The 19106-nt window shown below is 46.3% G+C and overlaps 1 protein-coding gene across 1 annotated transcript; it reads left to right on the top strand.

Annotated features, from left to right (window-relative positions):
* Positions 1–412: 412 nt before the first annotated feature.
* On the top strand, positions 413–9420 carry LOC146756039 (uncharacterized). Its single transcript, XM_085524775.1, has 6 exons — positions 413–437; positions 4049–4145; positions 4192–4322; positions 4929–5099; positions 7292–7390; positions 9066–9420. The coding sequence occupies exons 1-6, from the start codon at positions 413–415 to the stop codon at positions 9275–9277; spliced, it is 735 nt and encodes a 244-aa protein (XP_085380901.1). The 3' UTR covers positions 9278–9420.
* Positions 9421–19106: the final 9686 nt, after the last annotated feature.

Genomic DNA, 19106 nt, shown 5'->3' with positions numbered 1-19106 from the left:
TTTGGTGAATAGATGTGGCCTTCAGTATTCTCCTTTTACTCCAAAGTCTGAATCTCTGCATTCCCCCATATCACATTAATGCTTTCTTTCCCCCTCCCCCCTCCCAATAAATAAATAAATAAATAAAAACAAAAATTAATAATAATAAAAAAGCAAGCTCTCAGCTTATGAAGAAATAGCTGACAACAACCTTCTGGACAAAGCGTTTTTATGGAGTACAGTTCATATTTATAGGGAAAAAAGATCCAGAACTTTGTGCTCTGTAGTCTCCCAGTACCACATCCCACACATGCTAACACACCCTTAGGACAAAGATTACAACTGGAAATAATGATGTGGCAGTTATCCTCCACCCTGATAAAACTTCATCCATTGATGAAAAAGGTGTGTTCCACAACCTAGTGCCCATGCCATGTGGTTCGTATCAGTGGGAGAAAGTAAGGGGGAAAGCTAGAAGGTACTGTTCACATTAAGGAAATACAAGAGAAGATTTTTTTGTTTTCCTGCACAGAGGTTGCCTTGCTTAAGCTTTATTCTGCTATGGAGGAAATGCATACACTTTTCTTCCTCATTTTCCCTTGCTAACAGAGGGAAAAGTCTGACAAGAAGAGTTATTGTCACCTTCCTCATCCTTACTACTTGCTGACACTGGAGAAGAAAATCCTCTGGGGACTACATGGCTTTGTTTCTTGGCTGTCTACTGTGCAGTTGTCCCTTCTCTTCACTTTCTCATTTCCTTAAGGTAACATCAAGCTGATGTGTGCAGCCCACCAATAAAAGTCTGTGGAAGTAAGCCTTTCTCAGGAGGTGCTGTGCTACTGTCCTCACTCATTTGCAAAGTTCCCTCTCCATTCTTTAGCATAATCTCCAGGTGGGAATGGCAGGGGGCAGTTACAGAAGGAACTGCCAGACCCCAAAGCAGAGCTGGTGCAGGAGGGTACCACACAGCCATGACTTCAGGTTGGGAACTCAGAAGACCATCATACTTGAGCAAGGAAGAGTCCCTTTAAATAATGAGATGTGCAGAAACACCAATGAGTAGAGAAATAAAAATTCTGGCCTTTTCAGTTTATCATATTGGCTTATAAGTTGTGAGAAATCTATGCTAGTTCTTTGAGAGGGACAGATTTTGTTTCTCTACTTTTCAGCTTACATTTGCACCACTGAGTTACTGATGAAAAAGGAATGTTACCTATAACAAAGATAAGCTTTATCTACTGATTGCTTTAAATAAACCCTCATTCCTTTCAGCTTTCACAGCTTGTAGTCTGTTAATCCCGTCAATCATTGACTTTAAATGTAGGAAATATGTAGTAAATGATTCTCAGCGTGTGTCAGAGAATCCAGCCACAAGCCTAAGAACAAGTAGGGGCCCTAGCCTTAAAAGAAACTGGGGGTGGGGAGTCAAACCACATTTGGGCCACCACCACAATAAATAAAATCCAGGCAAAATATGGGTGAACCATGGGCTGACAGCTCAGCCTCAAAGGGTTAAAGTAAAGGGGTCAGCCAGGTTGGATGGCCCTGTTCTAACCTGACCTGCTGGGTAGCAGCGCTCCCATGGCAGGGGTTGGGTGGGCCCTGAGGTCCCTTCCAACCCAACTATTCTGTGGTTCTATGATCCTTGAGAGCCCCTTCCAAATCGGGATATTCCGTGATTCAATCTTGTGTGCTGAGCGCTCCCTCTGCTGGCACACACACATAGCTGGATTTTTCCCTACTCAGGCTGGGAAAAAAACGCGCCAGTGGAGCTGATGAAATGAAAGAGGTCATCGAAACAGAGCCCGTGGGGACTTGAAGGCTGAGCTTACCTTTTCTTCTTGGTACAGTTAGCGATCAGCGTCGTTCATTACCTTCAGCACCATGCAGATAGCGCCTGTATTTTACACAGGCCTTAGAGCTGGTTTTCTTTCACTTATTAACTGGAACGGCCAGTAAAAGAATCTGAAGTTTTTCTTCAGTTTCTGATAACAGGGCAACAAGTTTGTTTAGTCACTTCTTTTTTACAAAAGCTGTGACCTGAGGAACGGATTTATAAGCAGAGCATTTCTACACTCATGTAAAAATCCTGTGGAATGCAAATGTCCAGAAGAATTTTAGCACCCACTGTGGGGTTTGTCCTTCCAGTGCAGAGCAGACTGGCACATTGTTCAGCCTTGTCTGTTTAGAGCATAAAGTCCAAGAATGGCACCACATGAAAGTTTGTCATGCAAGGATCAAGTACACCTCATAGTCAGCACCATCAGCTCCCACAATATCCCACAGCACAGCACTGAGGACCTGAGTGGAAGGTGGTGGGATACCTGTCTATGTTCCCATGATGCTGCCTCTAGGACACATGCTCATCCCTGGATAAGCAGTATAGCAAAAACACAACATCAGAAAACAAAGATTCCATCTTTCTGTTTTTCCTTGTCTATTGCTACAGAATTTCTTGTTCCATTGGGCTCGAATCCATAATGGCTTATATATGGATATGACAGTCCTGTCCTCTCTCCCCTCTAAACATGTGTACAACCACACAAGCAGCCAGACACAGCCCTGACACAGTTGCCATTCACAATCACTATCCCCCAGGGCAGCACAGTAAGCTTTCATCCCACAGGATGAACTACTGCTTTAATGGAGAGGGGAAAACACAGGGGGCAGCCAGAGACAGCTTTGTTCTGCTCTGGATGCATCTCCAGCAAAATCACGTTCAGTTAGGTGGCATACATCTCACAGTAACAGAGGGCAGTTTGCTATCTGCAGAAAAGGTGAAAACCAAAAGAAGTATTATCCACAAAACATAAAGAAATACTGTTATATGTCTTCTCTTTGAGTCATTATACACAGTCATTACAGAAAAAATGTTCTCCTTGCTGGGCATTGCAGCAGGATTTAGTTACGTCTTCTCTTAGAGATCCACATCTTATTCATGCTTACACCATGTCAAGTCAAAATGAGGACGGGCATTTTGTAGATGCGTGGTATGAGAGGCCAATATTCTGTTAGTAATGCTTTCCTCCCAAGGTTTGAAGGCAGCACCTTTTCCAGCCTCATTTCAAATACTGCATCACATTTAAATCCCAGCTTTCCTAACACAGATGCAATGTTAGGAAGCCATGTGAGGAAAGACAGGGATGGCTTTAAGTCTCTAAATAAGAAGAAAGAGAATCATCATCAAGGAGGCTGACTGACTGAAAAAGAATGTGCTTTTCCAGGCCATTTCTGAAGGTACAGCTGAGGGCTAACCCATGACAGTTACTTTACTTGTTGAATAACATTTTTATGTATGTGTTTTATGTTTTGCTTTTTGTCACTTTGCCTCATGTTTAATTGCTCTGTTCCAAAGTTTTGCTGAAGGGAACTGAGGAATGATTTGAATGGCAGTAAATGTGGATATCACAGATCCAAAACATGGCCAGAACTCAACATTGTAAAAGCTGCGATTTGACCCTCGCTCAACAAATACTTTGTACATTTAAACAGGCAAAAAAAGAACCAGCTTTCAACTGAGATGAAACCACAGATCAGAGATGAACATTTCATTAAATACTGGACAAAGCAGTAGAAACTCTTGCTCTCTTCTTGTTTGCAGATCATGAGAGTTCAGAAAAGCCCATGGAATTATATCTGATTTATAATCTGATTTATAAGCAGCACTGCATTGAGACAAGATGGGGATGAAAGGACAGAGCACAGCTCTGGTGAAAAGGGCTGGGCATCACCTTGGGGTGATCATTGTGACTCCATGTTGGGAGTGGCCGAAGCCCCCATCACAAACACGTGCCATCACAATGACACCCCATCAGAACCCCCAGGGTGTTCAGAAGGATTTCACTTGCCGAGTGGCACAGCGAAAACCGCTTTGTCGCAGAAATGTCTGCAAGGACAAACTTCAATTGGACTGAGCAAAGACGCTCCCACCCTGCAAGAGGTGGTCAAGGATCGGCTCGTGATGCTGCTCACTCCCATGTCCGTCTTTAGCAATTGAAAATCTCCTGTACCTTGCTGTCTTTCAAGCGCAAGGTGATAACAACTGACTCTTCTCCTTTGCCTTTTGCAGCCTCTCGTCAACTGGAACCCAGACTTCGGAGGAGAGAGCTCTCGGCTCCTCGAGCAGTGCAGGCCGAGATCTGCCCGGAGAAGGAGAGCCGAGACGGGCCCCTGCTGCTGCTCCTGCTGCTGCTGCTGCTCCTGCTCCCGCAGGGGCTGCCTGCAGGCAGCGGGTCCGGCAGCCGGCACCCAGGCGGCTGCAGCCAGGGGACCCCGGCCTCCCAAGCGCCAAAGGAGAAACCGCAGCCGACGCCGAGCTCGAGCCTCTCACAGCCGGCCAATGCGTGCTGCAGCAGCTTGGGGAATGAACCAGCCTCTGGACCCGTCCCTGCTGCCACCAAACAGCGGCTGGAGCCCTGGAGACAGTTCTACTTCCTTGTCGTTCACCGCTTCATCTTACATGGGAGACAGCTTGCCACGCAACCCAGCACTGCAGGAACTTCCCTGGCGCCCAAGAGAGCAAGAGCAGCGTGCTCCTGAGGCCGGCCTGCTTTTCCACTCCTTATCGCTCACGGTGAACATACAGCATGAAGTCACGGTGATGCCAGAGGAGTGGGAGCCTTGGGAGGACCCGCAGCGCCCACCTTTCACCAGCTCTGTCTGGGTAGAGGAAGGCTGCTGGCTGCGCACCGATGAAGATGACAGTGATGAAGATGACGAGTGAGCGCCCTGCAGTGGGGTCATGTCGGCGCCCGCATAGTGGCCCGAGGTGGTAGTGGATAGACCGATAGTTATAAGGACAGGTTGTTTCAATAATAAATCGTTTCAGTTGTCACTTCAGTTTGGTCATTCAGTCCTTTCCTTGAGGGCGAGATCTCAGATGCGATTTTAATTTTGTCAGTGAAAACGTGCAAGGCTTTGGCTTGGTTGAACGAGGTGTACTCCCGCAGGGAACTCATCCCGATACTTCCATCACCCGCCCCTCATCCCGCCCCGCTCGGCCCTGGCTCCGCCCGGCTCCCCGGGCCGCGGCTGCGCGGAGGGCGGTGTGAGCGGGGAGCGCGTCCCGTGCCGAGCCGACAGCCGCCCAATGGCCGTGCCGCCATGCTGCCCAACACTGGGTAAGGCGACCTGGGCTTTCCTCCTTCCTTCGGCGGGGCCGCGAGCTCCGAGCCACAGGAGCTGCCGGGGCAGAGCTGGGGCCGGGGCCGGGGCCGGGGCCGGGGCCGGGGCCGGGGCCGGGCGGAGGGACAGACGCGTGCTCCGCAGCCCCTTGAGGGCGATGGGACGCGGGGTGGAGGCCGCGGCCGGGCACGGTGGCCCCGGAGCGGCTGGGTCGGACCCGGAGTCCCGCTCGGTGCTGTTTGCTCACGGGCTGAGCTGTGTGCACGTCCGGAGGGCAAAGTGCGGCTGTGGGTGTGCTGTGGAATCTGAATTGAGTGACTGCTGCGGCGTTATTTCTGCGCTGCTAATGAACGGGGACATACGTTGACCTTATTCGTTCCTGTGTGTTGCAAGCAGTAGTCATGAGATCCTGTACGAGTGCAGAAAGCGCCCACGGTGCAGCCTGTGGGCTGCCCTGGTTGCGGCCGTGCCTGCTGCAAAAGGAGCCCACCTGCATGATTCTAACTCCCTGAACCTGTCCAGTTAACATTTCTCTTACCCCTTAGGCTGTTCAACCATCCAGACTATTATGTATTTACTTGGATACAAAAGTATTTTGAGAGATGGTAATGAAAGCCTTGCTAATGTGAATGGTGTCAGCTGTTATCACTTTGGCCTCAAATCCTTTCATTCTATCACAGAAGTCAATCAGGTTCACCAGGCTTGATTTTACCTACTGAGATTGATGATGCATTGGAACATGCTGCCCAGGGAAGTGGTGAAGTCACCATCCCTGGTGATGTTCAGGAAGGGTTTAGATGTGGCACTGAAGGACATGGTTTAGTGGCCATAGTGGGGATGGGTTGAAGGTTGGACTATATTGTCTTTTCCAACCTTCCAAGTTCTAAGATTACCTCTCATCTATGGCTAGTTTCTCATGTCCTGGTAAACCATGTTCCTAAGCAAGGCACTACCAGTGTCTGCTCTCACTGAATCACCCATGCCACTCAGCAACGCCTTTCCCTTGTTCATGCTCTTCCTACCCACATTATAGCAGATAAACAAGTTGCCACTGGCTTCCCTTGGAAGTCTCAGCTGCAGGTGAACTTTGGTTCTCCTCACACTGTGCTGATATGCTCATGCAATATTCCCAGTTCCTTTTTATCTCACTGGTGCTTCCACTCTGTGTGACACCTTTGTACACAGGGGCTCAGTCACAAGTCGTTTGCACAGCTGTGTCAGCCTGCTGGTTGGTTGGACAGACTTGTGGGGATTTATTGGGTTAAATGCAGTTACTTGCAAACTGAGTTTTACTGTGAAAGCCTTAAGGAAAATCATGGTCATTTTTGAAAATCTGATTTTTGGCTCTTGTCTTTGGCACCCTGCATTGGGATTGTGATCCTGGACTTTGCCTTTACAGCGTGTTGAGCTACTGGTCCTCTGTGTTCAGAGGGCCAAAAGAATTAAATTACAGAGAGCTGCACTGAGTATCAAAACGTTAGAATTGGTTGGTTTTGTTGTTTTTAGAAGTCACTCCTTTTCTGCTTTTGGAGAATGCAGCAGTTCTGTTGTGGGCAGCCTTGGATTATTGTACAAAAAGTCTTCAGTGGTGGTGAAAGGCTTATATTTCCAAGAAGGTTCTGCAGGTAAGAGTTAAGAGTTTTTCATAGGATTTCTTAATACTACACCATGTTTTCTATTCCCAATAGAGATAGGAAGGCAAAATCTTTTTTTCTCTATGCTTCCACATTTGATTTGGTAGCGATAAAGCTCATTGCTGTCTTTTTAAATAGAAATTATCTTTGAGGAGTGAAGGAGGCCCCAATTGCGTCTTTGGGCTAGAACATATGTTGCTCATCTTAAACCTGTGGATTATCTTTTAAACTTCAACACTTGGAACATGGTTAAACTCCTCTTGCAGGTCCATGTTCCTTCTCTGCAACACCCCCTTCTCAGAGTATACAAAAAGGATTTACAACGTGCTTTTTTCCTTTTTTTTTTCCCTCCCCAATTCAATACTCATGTAAAAGGGTCAGTTTGTATCTGAAGGGGGTGGTAGGAGCTGGGAGAGTTTCTGTACTCTAGGAAGATGATGCTTTGACCCCAGAAAGTTGATTTTTCCGTGACTTACATCCTTCAAAAGTAAAATTCTATGTGTAGACTAAATATGTATCCTACTAAATATGGGATTTTTGTGTGCTTTTTGTAGCCTACACAATTTGTAAATATGGCATGTCCATGTGTGTCTTGGGAATGGCAGAAGAATTTAAAGGAGAAGTTGCTGTCAATGCTTTATGGCCTAAAACAGGTGATTATTTTGAATTGTTGTGTTTTCTCCTATACAGGTGGTCTTATTTAGGACTGATTCAGAACACCGAGCACTTCTGTGTATTTTTTTGTGATCAAAGATGTTGTGTGGGTATTGGCTTTCTTTCCTAGTTCTCACTGTTGCCTTCCTGTTTTCACTTAAACTTGCCTTCAGCCTGAGCACATTCTGCTTTTTCTCCTGTCTTGTCACTGCTCCTTTCAACATGACTCGAACTTTGTTTTGCACACCATCCCTGAGTAGCATTGGACATTTATGTCAATATTTAGAATCCCCAGCTAGTTAGATTGCCAGGAAATAGATGAAGCTGACAAGATATGTACCTCTGTAGATGTAAAAAAAAAAAAAGTTTTGGCTGAGTGGGAAATCAATTGCTTCTTCACACAACCATCCAACACTTCTTGCAAGTCACAGCACACTGAAGGGCCGCATAGCAGAAAAATAACTTGGTGTGCCCATCTTATACTAGCTCCAGTTTATTGTCCATGGGTCAGTGAGGACCAGGGCTGCTGTTGAAGGTTTGGTAGCTGCTGAACAAAGAGACCAGTGTCTTGAAAGCATTAGAAGCAGCAAGTGAGCTTTCAAAATTTGTATGTATCGGTGTTTCCTTGATGAAAACTGTTCATGTTCTGAAGTATAAAAGTTTGTAATGTTCAGTCTAGGAAGAAAAATGTTGTTTTGAAAGGTTTAACTGCCAAAACAAAAGTTAACTACTTTAGAGAGTGAGAGAGGTGACTTCTGTAGAATCTACATTACAATTACAAAGTTTTTAATTTAAAGAACATCATATATATGTGATCAGCTTCAATGCTGGAGATTAACACTGTGCTAGGATGGTTCTATTGGTTCATCCAGCTCCTTGAAACAAGAAAATATGCTGATAGTGAGATGTTATGAGCTCTCGATTTAACTAAAAGTGAAAGAGGTAGCCTGCCAAAAGGATGTAAGAGTGTGAATGAGTAGTAGAGGTACTGCAGGGTCAAAGTGGAAGATGCTGAATGTATGAATTAATGGAAAACCAGCAGCACTTTGTATGAAATAGATGGAAGGATGTGCAGATTGCAGGACAGTAGATGGTTTTTCATATCAGTCTTTGCCCATAGTTTTGCTATATTTAGAACAATAATAATTGGCTGTAATGTGAAAGTAGAGGAGCATAAGCCAGGAAAAGTTTGAGTTTGTGCTATTGGGTTTCTCATCTTTAACTTAGAGTCACTTTGTTATCTCACAAGTTATTGTGGGGCTAAAATTGAGATTTTCAGTATGGTAATGGCTGCAGAAAATGTTAATTGCTGATGCACATTCACTTTGAGAAAGATAGTTGTCCTGTTAGTTTTTCATGTCCTAAATAAAGCCAGAGGAAGTCTTTGTGTGGAAAGTATTGATAGAAGCATTGAATAATATGAATATTACAAGGAGTTCTTCCCTTTATTCCTCTTTTGGTTCCTTTAATACTTTTCAAGTAAGGGAATCTTTACACTTTGAGGATTGTTTGCTGGTTGACCATTCTTCGCTGGTTGATGGTATTTCACAGTTTAGTCTTCTCATGATTTACTTTCATGTGAGAGGAGAATAAAGTTTATGCATTTGCCAAAGAGATGAGTATGTGATGTCATTAGTGTTAAACTTGTAATTTCCTGTCCTCTGAATTTTCCAGCCATACATACAGCTGCTATGGATATGCTGGGAGGATCCGGAATAGAGAAGCAGTGCAGAAAAACTGACATAATTGCAGATGCTGCATATTGCATTTTAACAAAGCCGAAAACTTTCACTGGAAACTTCATTATTGATGAAGTTCTACTGAGAGAAGAAGGCGTTAAGGATTTTGATGTCTATGCAATTGCACCAGGCAAAAGAGATCTTTAAAATGAGAAGTTTGCGAAGGAAGGAAGGCCATATGGGGAATATGGATATATTCCTTTGACTCAGTCAAAAGATGCTTTGCCTCACGTTTGAGAATGTGGATTCTGGGAAAGCACATAATAGTCCACTGAGGCTCTAATAATCAATGCCTATATAAATATATATATATATATATATATATATTTTAAACCCATTAGCAAAAAGAAAATAGACCTGCACCACAAGCGCATGTATTACTATTTACCAAATAGTGAGATAGTGTTTCTTCATCTTCAGATGTTTCTGACTGAATTTGTAAGAGGCTTCTGGGTCTGATTTTAAATGTACCAGAACCTAAACATGTCACCTTGTCTTTTTTCAACCTGTAGTTCATTTACTGGTAAATTGAGGTGCTGTTGCCTTCAGAATGGATTCCTGTTTGTGCTGTTCACCCTTACTTGGGCTTACTGTTATTGTTCAACTCCCCTTTAGGTCACCCCCTGATGCCTGACTTCTTCTTGGATGCTGAAACTGACATGACAGCCACATAATCAGAAGGCCGTGGAAGGGCAACCTCTGCATGTACATGTCGATTATTTGTGATGATAATGAATTCCTCCTCTATTTCAAGTTACTTTTGGACTACATTCAAGCTATGTGGCAAAATCTCTTGTATTTGGGCTGTTTGATTTATGGAAGTGACTTTAGTGTCTGCAACTTTCACAGTTCATAATCAGCACCTTGTTTTGAACAACCTTTTTGCTTTTTACCACCAGAGTTAAGTGGTATGAAGATTATGAGTAAATATTGCTGTAAAAAAATCACAAGCAATCAGCATATTTTGCAGGAGTGTTACATCTTTCTTGCAGTGTGAGAACTTGAGAAGCTTCTATTCCTACATGAAGTTCTCACAGTCGTACATGATGTGAATGTCTACAAGATGAAATAGAGAAGTTGTTTTTTTACAAAAGCATCAGGTTCACTTTTTCAGAATAGTGATGTTTCTATTGGAGGGCAAATAGGAATACTGGATATGTTTTATAGGAGTGCCAAAACAAATATAGGAAAGAAAGAGGCTAAGTTTGAAAAGAGCCCAGTTCCCTTGAAAATACTATTTGTGAGTGCGCACTTAGACTTTTCTGCCAGGAACTGATACTGCCAACTGCCCAGATCTCCAACACAGTAGCAATTCACTGAGTAGAATAATTATTTCCTGATACACTGACCTTCTGCATGGCTTTTAGGGGCTGCTAAGCATTACATGCCTTATAAATTGCAAATGCTCTTTCTTAATGTTAAATGAGCACATTCACTGCAGTGTAGAAAGTTGCTGATTAAAGTAGTGAATTGATTCACACCTTAGAAGCTTTTGCAGAAGAACTGCTGAAAACATATATATTCTTAGAAAGATAAGTGAGATAGAGCGTTCCAGCATTTTACAGAGAATCCATCTGTTTCTTTTAGGTGCTTCACAGGCATCAGGTGGAGCCAAGCTTAATAAAGAATCAGCTTCAGCGGGGCCTGTTGCAGAAACATTCAGAGTTATTCAGGGAGAACTCAATAAAGAAATAGTGAAATCCACGCAGGGCGTCTTTCAGTTTGAATTGTCAGGTAAGACCATCACTTGTAAAATTCTCAAATGCTCACTTTTCTAGCAAGAGTCAGTCTGTATTTTCACATGTAAATACTTGTCTTTTATAACTGGTCTAGGAACAGGGACATCTTTGGGTGTGCTCTATAAGATGCTGCCTTTCAGAGCCAACTTCAGCACATGTGGGATTTACCCTGCTGCTGTTGTCACAGGGAGATGCTTTCTGCATCAGCAGCATGTGCTGCTCTTTTGGGGACTGTGGTGTGTTTTCCTGGTGTTTCATTTCTGCTGTGTCACCCCGCTGGCCGTGCTGCACAGGGTCAGCATGGTAGTTCTGTTCCAAACCCCTGCTGCCTCCAGCTCCACCAGCAGCCACTGCCTTGTCCCCTGACACTGTGGCACTGTGGGGCATCTGCTGGGGCTGACCTTGTCTGCACAGAGAGCGCGGGGCAGCTTCTGGCACAGCACCTCCAGCACGTCTAGCACGAAGATGGGAGAGAAAAGCAGGCGGGGGTAGCAAAGGGCAGGGCACATCAGTCCTTGTGGTGCTGCCACAGGTTCTCCCTGTTCCACTCAGGTGATGAAGGAGGCACTTGGTACCTTGACCTGAAAACCAGCAGTGGGAGTGCTGGGTTTGGGAAGCCTCCTGCAGCAGCTGATGTTGTGATGAGCATGTCGAGTGGCGACTTTGTGAAGATGTTCACTGGTGAGTAACAAACGGGTTTGGCAGAACTGAGGCAGCTACTGGTGGCAGGAAACATCTTGCTGATGGATGAGCTGACAGGCTCACCTCTCTTTGTGGTCTTGGAATTGGATGAGCTGTAGCTGGAAGTGCATGGCCTTTAAATTCCCTTCCAACGTAAGTCACTCTGTGAGTCCATGATTTTATAATAAAAATATCTACTGCTTTGTTCAGTAGCTATTGAACTTTTCAGAGCGTAGCTTCAGAAAGCATCCAGTCAATCTGTTGAACCTCTTTTCTGATGCTTTTACAGTAGAACTTGGTAGCAAAGTAACTACTATATGATATCGCAATCTCCAGTTCCTTTCCTTTTCCTGATGATTCTGTGTCTTCTTTTTAGGTAAACTAAAGCCAACCATGGCCTTCATGTCAGGAAAATTAAGGATTAAAGGTAACATGGCACTAGCATTGAAGCTAGAGAAGATGCTGACACAGTTTAATGCTAAACTGTGAGGGAGAAGCTGTACCAGCAGAACATCCAGCCTTTCTTTTATAATAGCAATGCTACATTTTAAAACGATAATCTACTTTTTTCTCTTTTTTTGTGTGTATAACAACTGTGGATAAAATGCTGATCTGTTAGAGAAGATCTAATTTAGTTTTATTAAGACTGAAAGGTGTTTGTGATTAAACAATTCCTTCTTGAGAATACTTCTATTATGTAACTGGTGTTTTCCTTTCTTACACTCCTTTGGAGCAATGCAACACACCTGAAGTGGGTTTTCTTTTACATATTTGCTTGCATGCGTGCATGTCCCATAAGAAGTCTGGGAGGAGCAAATATCACCTTGCAGATCTTCACACAAACACACCCCCAGCCCAGACTGCCACAAACAAGGTAATCCCTCCCACAGCACCTGCGTGCAGCACCAGAAGGTTTAAACTACAACATGTTTACAGGCACATCACCTTCCCTCTTTAGCATGGAAAGAATGGAAACTCATGAGAAAAAGCACAAATGCTCTCTAAGGGGACAAGAGCACAGATCCTCCTCCTGGTTCAAGAGCACGTGCAAAGCCAGAGGTAGCAACCTCACAGTGTTGCCAAGAGAACTGCTCAAAATGTAGGGCATTTTACTCCTAAGTATGTAGAGAATATTTCAAGACTTAGAATTTATTTTCTAACTCGTGCAATGGTCAAATAGTTTATAGTCTTCAAAGCCTGTGCTCAAACAAAATTATTTGTGCTGTAAAGGTTCCATCCCTGTTGAATTCTGGTAATAATACAGAGAATGTTGAATTCACTTATGCACTCTGCAGTCCCAGCGCCATGAAAAACATGAACGAACTTTCCTTTTGAGGTGACAGCTTGCCTGTGGCTGTGTGGTTGTTCCCACACTTGGCTACATTATGCAATACTGTATGTGTAATGCTGGTTGCAGCAGTGCAATCAGGAAGTATGCCTTAGGATTGCCAGGGCTGTTACATCTGGAAGGAGATGTAAGCAGATGTGGCTTGTTCTCATCTAGATAACATGAAGAGTATTGAGGGGATAGTGCAAGAAAAAGAATCTTTCAAAAGCAGTCAAACAAGTGCTTTGCTGCATGACCTGAAAGGGTGATGGTACCAGATTGTCTTGGTGTGAGCACATGGTAAGATTTTTGTGTTAATAACTAAAGACCGTTAGATACGCTGCTGTTCTCTGAGCTGAATAAACATCAGCTGGCGGTACCTCATGTATGAGCAGAGGATGGGTGAGAAGGTGGTGTGTTTGGAAACTGGGGGTGGCTGGGATCTAGAAGATGCAGAGTGAGCTGACAAAAGGTAAAGGTTGAAAACAAAATGGGAAAAGAGTTTTGCCAGTTCCTCAGCCGGTGACCCTCCTGAGAACTGAGAGTGGGGAAAAATTAATCAGATGAAATTCCAGCTCCCTCCCTTGAAGACTGACAACGATTTTAGAGGCACATGTTCATGTTGGACTACACCTCTTTTCCCCTATGAATAAAAAACCTTGCTGCCTCAAAAAACATGGCACCTTACCCTTCTTTGATCCAGTCTTGCTCAGATCTGGAGGAGCTGGAGAGAGCTGCAGCATAAGTATTCACATAGAAGTGCCGCTCTGCTACACAGAGGCTCGAATCCCGGGGGTTGGACTCGATGATCTCTAAGGTCCCTTCCAACCCGCACAAGACTATGATACTATGATATAGTAGTACTTTTAAGCACAACCTGTAGGTGACAGCAGGGCAGCAGCACCTCCAGTGCTGTGGGCTGCTCATGGGTGTGTTGCTCAATTCTATGCAGCTGGGAGCTGCTTGCAAAATGCTGAATGTGCTGTGACCAGCACAGTGCAGAGCTTTTACTCTATCTCACTTTCTGCCTTCCCTCGGAATAATGCACCTACTCTATCACAATTGCATTTGTGTAAAAATGAATATTTGAAACCCTGTTCTTTTGGTTACTCAGCTGATCTCCATTCCCTTGTTAGCAGTCCTGTGTTTTTTTATGGCTTGCACCATCATTAGTCATCTGCCTGTGCTATAAGATTCTCCTTTATCTCTCGTTTGCCTACGCCATATTCAAGCATTTCCAGGAAAAGCTCAGGGTATTGAAATATCCTTGAGTGGTCTAAGTATTCTTTCAGAATATAGGAGGAAGGAATGTGCTTTAAGCACCCGCATCTAAGTAGCTTCTGCTACACTCATAAATTAGATCTAATCCAACACCTGTGAATAACAGCTCCCCTCTGCTTTATAGTTTAGCTGTTCTTTTGGAAACCTTAATTGTGAGTATTGTGTGAGAAACAATTGATGCAATTAGATTTGCTGGAAAGAATAACGACTGTCACTTCCTTTGGAACAAGAGGAAGTACACCATTTTGTGCTTTTTCTGTCTAATACAACAGCACATGTGAGATAAGTAGTGACTAGATCTAAGGGAAGACATGTAATATGTTCTCTCCACAAATAATTCAGCTTCAGCAGATCCACTGCAGTTACATTTTCTAAGGTACCTCAAACGAGATCAAGGCTTGGCTTTTCAAAAGATGCGTTTGCATGTGGGAGGGAACCTCTGAATGTTGTGCAATGAGCTGCAGCCTCTCTTCAGCCCCTAAATTAATGAAGATCCGTGTAAGTATGTCCAGCACACAATCAAAGTGCTGCCAAAACAGTCCCATTTAATGCAATTATCAGCTACTTTGCACTGTCCGTGCTTTCCCTTTGTTGGCACCTACAACACAATGCTGTCACAAGGGGAGCACGCAGGCACACAGCCCTTGGCAGCCCTTCTACATGATGCTGGGCAGAGGTGAAAATACAAAGAGGCTCAGTGAGGCAGGCACAGAGTGCCAGTGTCAGGTGCTCAGGTGGGGCTATGGGCATTCTGGGGACCTTCCCTGCCCAGAAAGTGTCTTTTTTGGCTCAGTGAGAGTGTTTTGAAGGCCCTCCAGGAAAGCATGATTTGGGAGTGGAAGATTGGTATGTCATGCTGGTCACACATCCATCCTAGTGCAGAACAGAGAGCATTCATTCACACTCCTACTACTGCTCCTTTAAGCTCTCCTACAGTCTGCAGTTCTGATTTACCAGCAGTCAGCAAAGAAATCATAGCTTCTTCCTACTCATTTGTCTCTAGCAGTCAAATAAAACCATTTGTGTCAAACCTTTCTCTCTGTAGCACCTGCTTTGGCCTGGAGGCGTCTCCCTCAGACTCACAGATAAGCATGCTGGCCCTGAAGGATTCCAAACCATGGCTCTCACCACAGCTCCCCTCTCCCCAAGTTGAAACATACCTTTTTACAGTTATAAACTGCATGTAAAGATCATCATACTCGAATAGAATGCACATGTTTTGACTTAGCCAAATGGAACTGTGTGGTAATAGTTACTTGCAAAGAGTTTGCTCTGCTCTCCAAGCCATTTTGAAAGCTGTGTGCCTTGAAGGCCAACTGCTCTGATTTTAATGCCTCTTTTATCCATATTTCTGTGTCTAATTCAGTCATACTGCAAAAGTAAAGGTAGTTATATGGATTTACAGCACCTTTGGGGCTCAGCAGCAGCCTGGAGACACGAAGCACATGTGCTTGGAGACTCATACTGCCCAAGTGCTCTTTTCTTCACCAAAGGTCCTCTTCCTCAGTTAGAAGGTGCCATGGTGGAGCTGCAGGATCCTTCTTCGGGGAGATTTGATCACCAGAGTGAGGAGATGATTATACAGAATTTGTCCACATGGGTGTGTGTGCATGATGACACTAAGCTGAGTGGTGCAGTTGAAGGAATGCCATTCAGAGGGACCTTGACAGGCTTGAAAGGTGGGCCTGAGTGAACCTAATGAGGTTCAACACGGCAAAGTGCAAGGTTTTGCACTTAGGTTGGAAGAACCCCAGGCACCTGTACAGGCTGGGAGGAGTGGTCCTTGAGAGCAGCTCGGCAGAGAAGGACCTGGGGGTCCTGATGGATGAGAAACTTAACATGAGCCAGCAGTGCGCTCTGGCAGCCCGGAAAGCAAATGGGATCCTGGGCTCCATCAGGAGAGGGGTGGTCAGCAGGGATAGGGAGGTGATCGTCCCTCTCTACTCTGCTCTTGTGAGGCCCCATCTGTTGTACCGTGTCCAGGTGTGGAGCCCTCAGTACAAAAAAGACATGGAGCTGTTGGAAGGGGCCCAGAGGAGGGTCACGAAGATGATCAGGGGGCTGGAGCACCTCCCCTATGAGGACAGGCTGAGGGAGTTGGGTTTGTTCAGCCTGGAGAAGAGAAGGTTGCGGGGTGACCTCATTGCAGCCTTTCAGTACCTGAAGGGAACTTACTGCCAGGAGGGGAGTAAACCCTTGGAAAGGGCTGATAATAGCAGGACTAGGGGAAACTGATTTATGTTGAAAGAGGGAAGATTTAGGTTGGATGTTAGGGGGAAAGTTGTTTACTAGGAGAGTGGTTAGGCCCTGGAACGGGCTGCCCAGGGAGGTTGTGGATGCCCCGTCCTTGGGGGTGTTCAGGGCCAGGTTGGACAGGGCCCTGGGCAACCTGATCTAGTAAAGGTGTATGTTTGGTGGCCCTGCCAGGCAGGGGGGTTTGTTCTTCATGATCCATGAGGTCCCTTCCAACCTGGGTCATTCTGTGATTCTGCGATTCTGTGATTCTGTGATCTAATCCCCATCAGCCACACAGCAGCTCCAGCCCCATAGATCTGACCCATATCAGCACCACAGCAGCTCCAGCCCCATAGATCCGACCCACATCTACCCCAGAGCAGCTCCTGTCCCACAGATCTGCCCCACAGCAGCTCCAGCCCCATAGATCTGACCCATATCAGCACCACAGCTGTTCCTGCCCCATAGATCTGACCCACATCTGACACACAGCAGCTCCTGCCAAATTGATCTGACCCACATCAGCACGACAGCAGCACCTCTCCCATAGATCTGACCAACGACTGCCCCACAGCAGCTCCTGCCCAATAGATCTGACCCTCATCAGCCACACAACAGCTCCTGCCCCATAGATCTGACCCACATCAGCCCCACAGCATCTCCTGCCCCATAGATCCGACCCACATCTGCCCCTTAGGAGCTCCAACCCCATAGATCTGACCGACAGCTGCTCCTGCCACATAGATCTGACCCACATCTGCCCCAGAACAGCTCCCGCCCCATAGATCTGACCCACATCGGACCCACAACAGCTCCTGCCCCATAGATCAGACCCACATCTACCCCACAGCAGCTCCTGCCCCATATATCTTACCAACATCAGCGCCATAGCATCTCCTGACCCATAGATCTGACACACATCACCCCCACAGCAGCTCCTGCCCCATAGATCTAGCCCCCATCAGACCCACAGCAGCTCCAGTCCCATAGATCTGACCCACATCTACCCCACAGCAGCTCCTGCCCCATAGATCTCAACCACATGAGCCACACAGCAGCTCCTGTCCCACAGATCTGACCCACATAGGCCCCACAGCAGCTCCTGTCCCACAGATCTGACCAACATCAGCTCCACAGCAGCTCCTTCCCTATAGATCTGACCCACATAAACCCACAGCAGCACCTGTTCCGTAGATCTGACACACATCATCCCCACAACTGCTCCTGCCCCAAAGATCTGATATACATGTGCCCCACAGGAGCTCCTGCCCCATAGATCTGACCCACATCTGCACTACAGCAGCTCCTGCCCCATAGATCTCACTCACATGTGCCCCAGAGCAGATACTGCCCGATAGATCTGACCCACAACTACCCCACAGCAGCTCCTGCCCCATAGTTCTGACCCACATCTGCACTACAGCAGCTCCTGCCCCATACATCTGACTCACATATGCCCCACAGCTACTCCTGCCCCATAGATCTGACCAACATCTACCCCACAGCAGCTCCTGCCCCATAGATCTCACTCACATGTGCCCCAGAGCAGATCCTGCCCCATAGATCTGACCCACAACTACCCCACAGCAGCTCCTGCCCCATAGATCTGACCCAAATCAGCCCCACACCAGCTCCTGCCCCATAGATCTGACCCACATCAGCCCCGCAGCAGCTCCTGCCCCATTGATCTCACCCACACCAGCCCCACAGCAGCTCCTGCCCCATAGATATGACCCACACCTGCCCCACAGCAGCTCCTTCCCTATAGATCTGACCCACATAAGCACCACAGCAGCACCTGTTCCGTAGATCTGACCCACCTCAGCCCCTGCCTCATAGATCTGACCCACATGTGCCCCTTAGCAGCTCCTGCCCCATAGATCTGACCCACAGCAGCTCCTAACTCATAGATCTGACCCACATATGACCCACAGCAGATCCTGCCCCATAGATCTGATTCACAGCAGCTCCTGCCCCATAGATCTGACCAACATCAGCTCCACAGCAGCACCTACCCCATAGATTTGACCCACATCTGCCCCACAGCAGCTCCTGCCACATAGATCTACCGACATGTGCCCCACAACAGCTCCTGCCCCAAAGATCTGATACCCATGTGCCCCACAACAGCTCCTGCCCAATAGATCTGACCCACATCTGCCCCACAGCAGCTCCTATCTCATAGATCTTAACCACATCAGCACCACAGCAGCTCCTGCCCCATAGATCTGACCCTCATCAGACCCACAGTAGCTCCTTTCCATAGATCTGACCCACATCTGCCCCACATGAGCTCCTGCCCTATAGATCTGATCCACTTAAGCCCCACAGCAGCTCCTGTTCAAAATCTCTCACCCACATCTGTCACATAGCAGTTCTGAACCAAATCATCTCCACAGCAGCTCCTGCCCCATAGATCTGAACCAAATCTGCCCCACAGCAGCTCCTGACCCATAGATCTGACCCACATCTGCCCCACAGCAGCTCCTGAACCATAGATCTGACACACATCAGCGCCACAGCAGCTCCTGCCCCATAGATCTGACCCACATCAGCCACACAGCAGCTCCTGCCCCATAGATCAGACCCACATCTACCCCACAGTAGCTCCTGCCCCATAGATCTGACCCACTTCAGACCCACAGCAGCTCCTGCCCCATAGATCTGACCCACATCAGCCCCACAGCAGCTCCTGCCCCATTGATCTGACTCA

The sequence above is a fragment of the Coturnix japonica genome, chromosome 28 (genome assembly GCF_054131305.1).
Source record: "Coturnix japonica strain WE chromosome 28, WE-NBRP24, whole genome shotgun sequence".
In the NCBI taxonomy this organism is placed as follows: Eukaryota; Metazoa; Chordata; class Aves; order Galliformes; family Phasianidae; genus Coturnix; species Coturnix japonica.
Note: the sequence above shows the minus strand (reverse complement) of the source record. Positions and strands in the feature narration are given on the sequence as shown.

Coding starts and splice junctions, on each gene's coding strand:
- LOC146756039 (XM_085524775.1), top strand. CDS start 413: ATGTGGTTCGTATCAGTGGGAGAAA. Junction 438..4,048: donor GTTCGTATCAGTGGGAGAAA/GTAAGGGGGAAA, acceptor TGCCTTTTGCAG/CCTCTCGTCAACTGGAACCC. Junction 4,323..4,928: donor CTCTCACAGCCGGCCAATGC/GTGCTGCAGCAG, acceptor GTACTCCCGCAG/GGAACTCATCCCGATACTTC.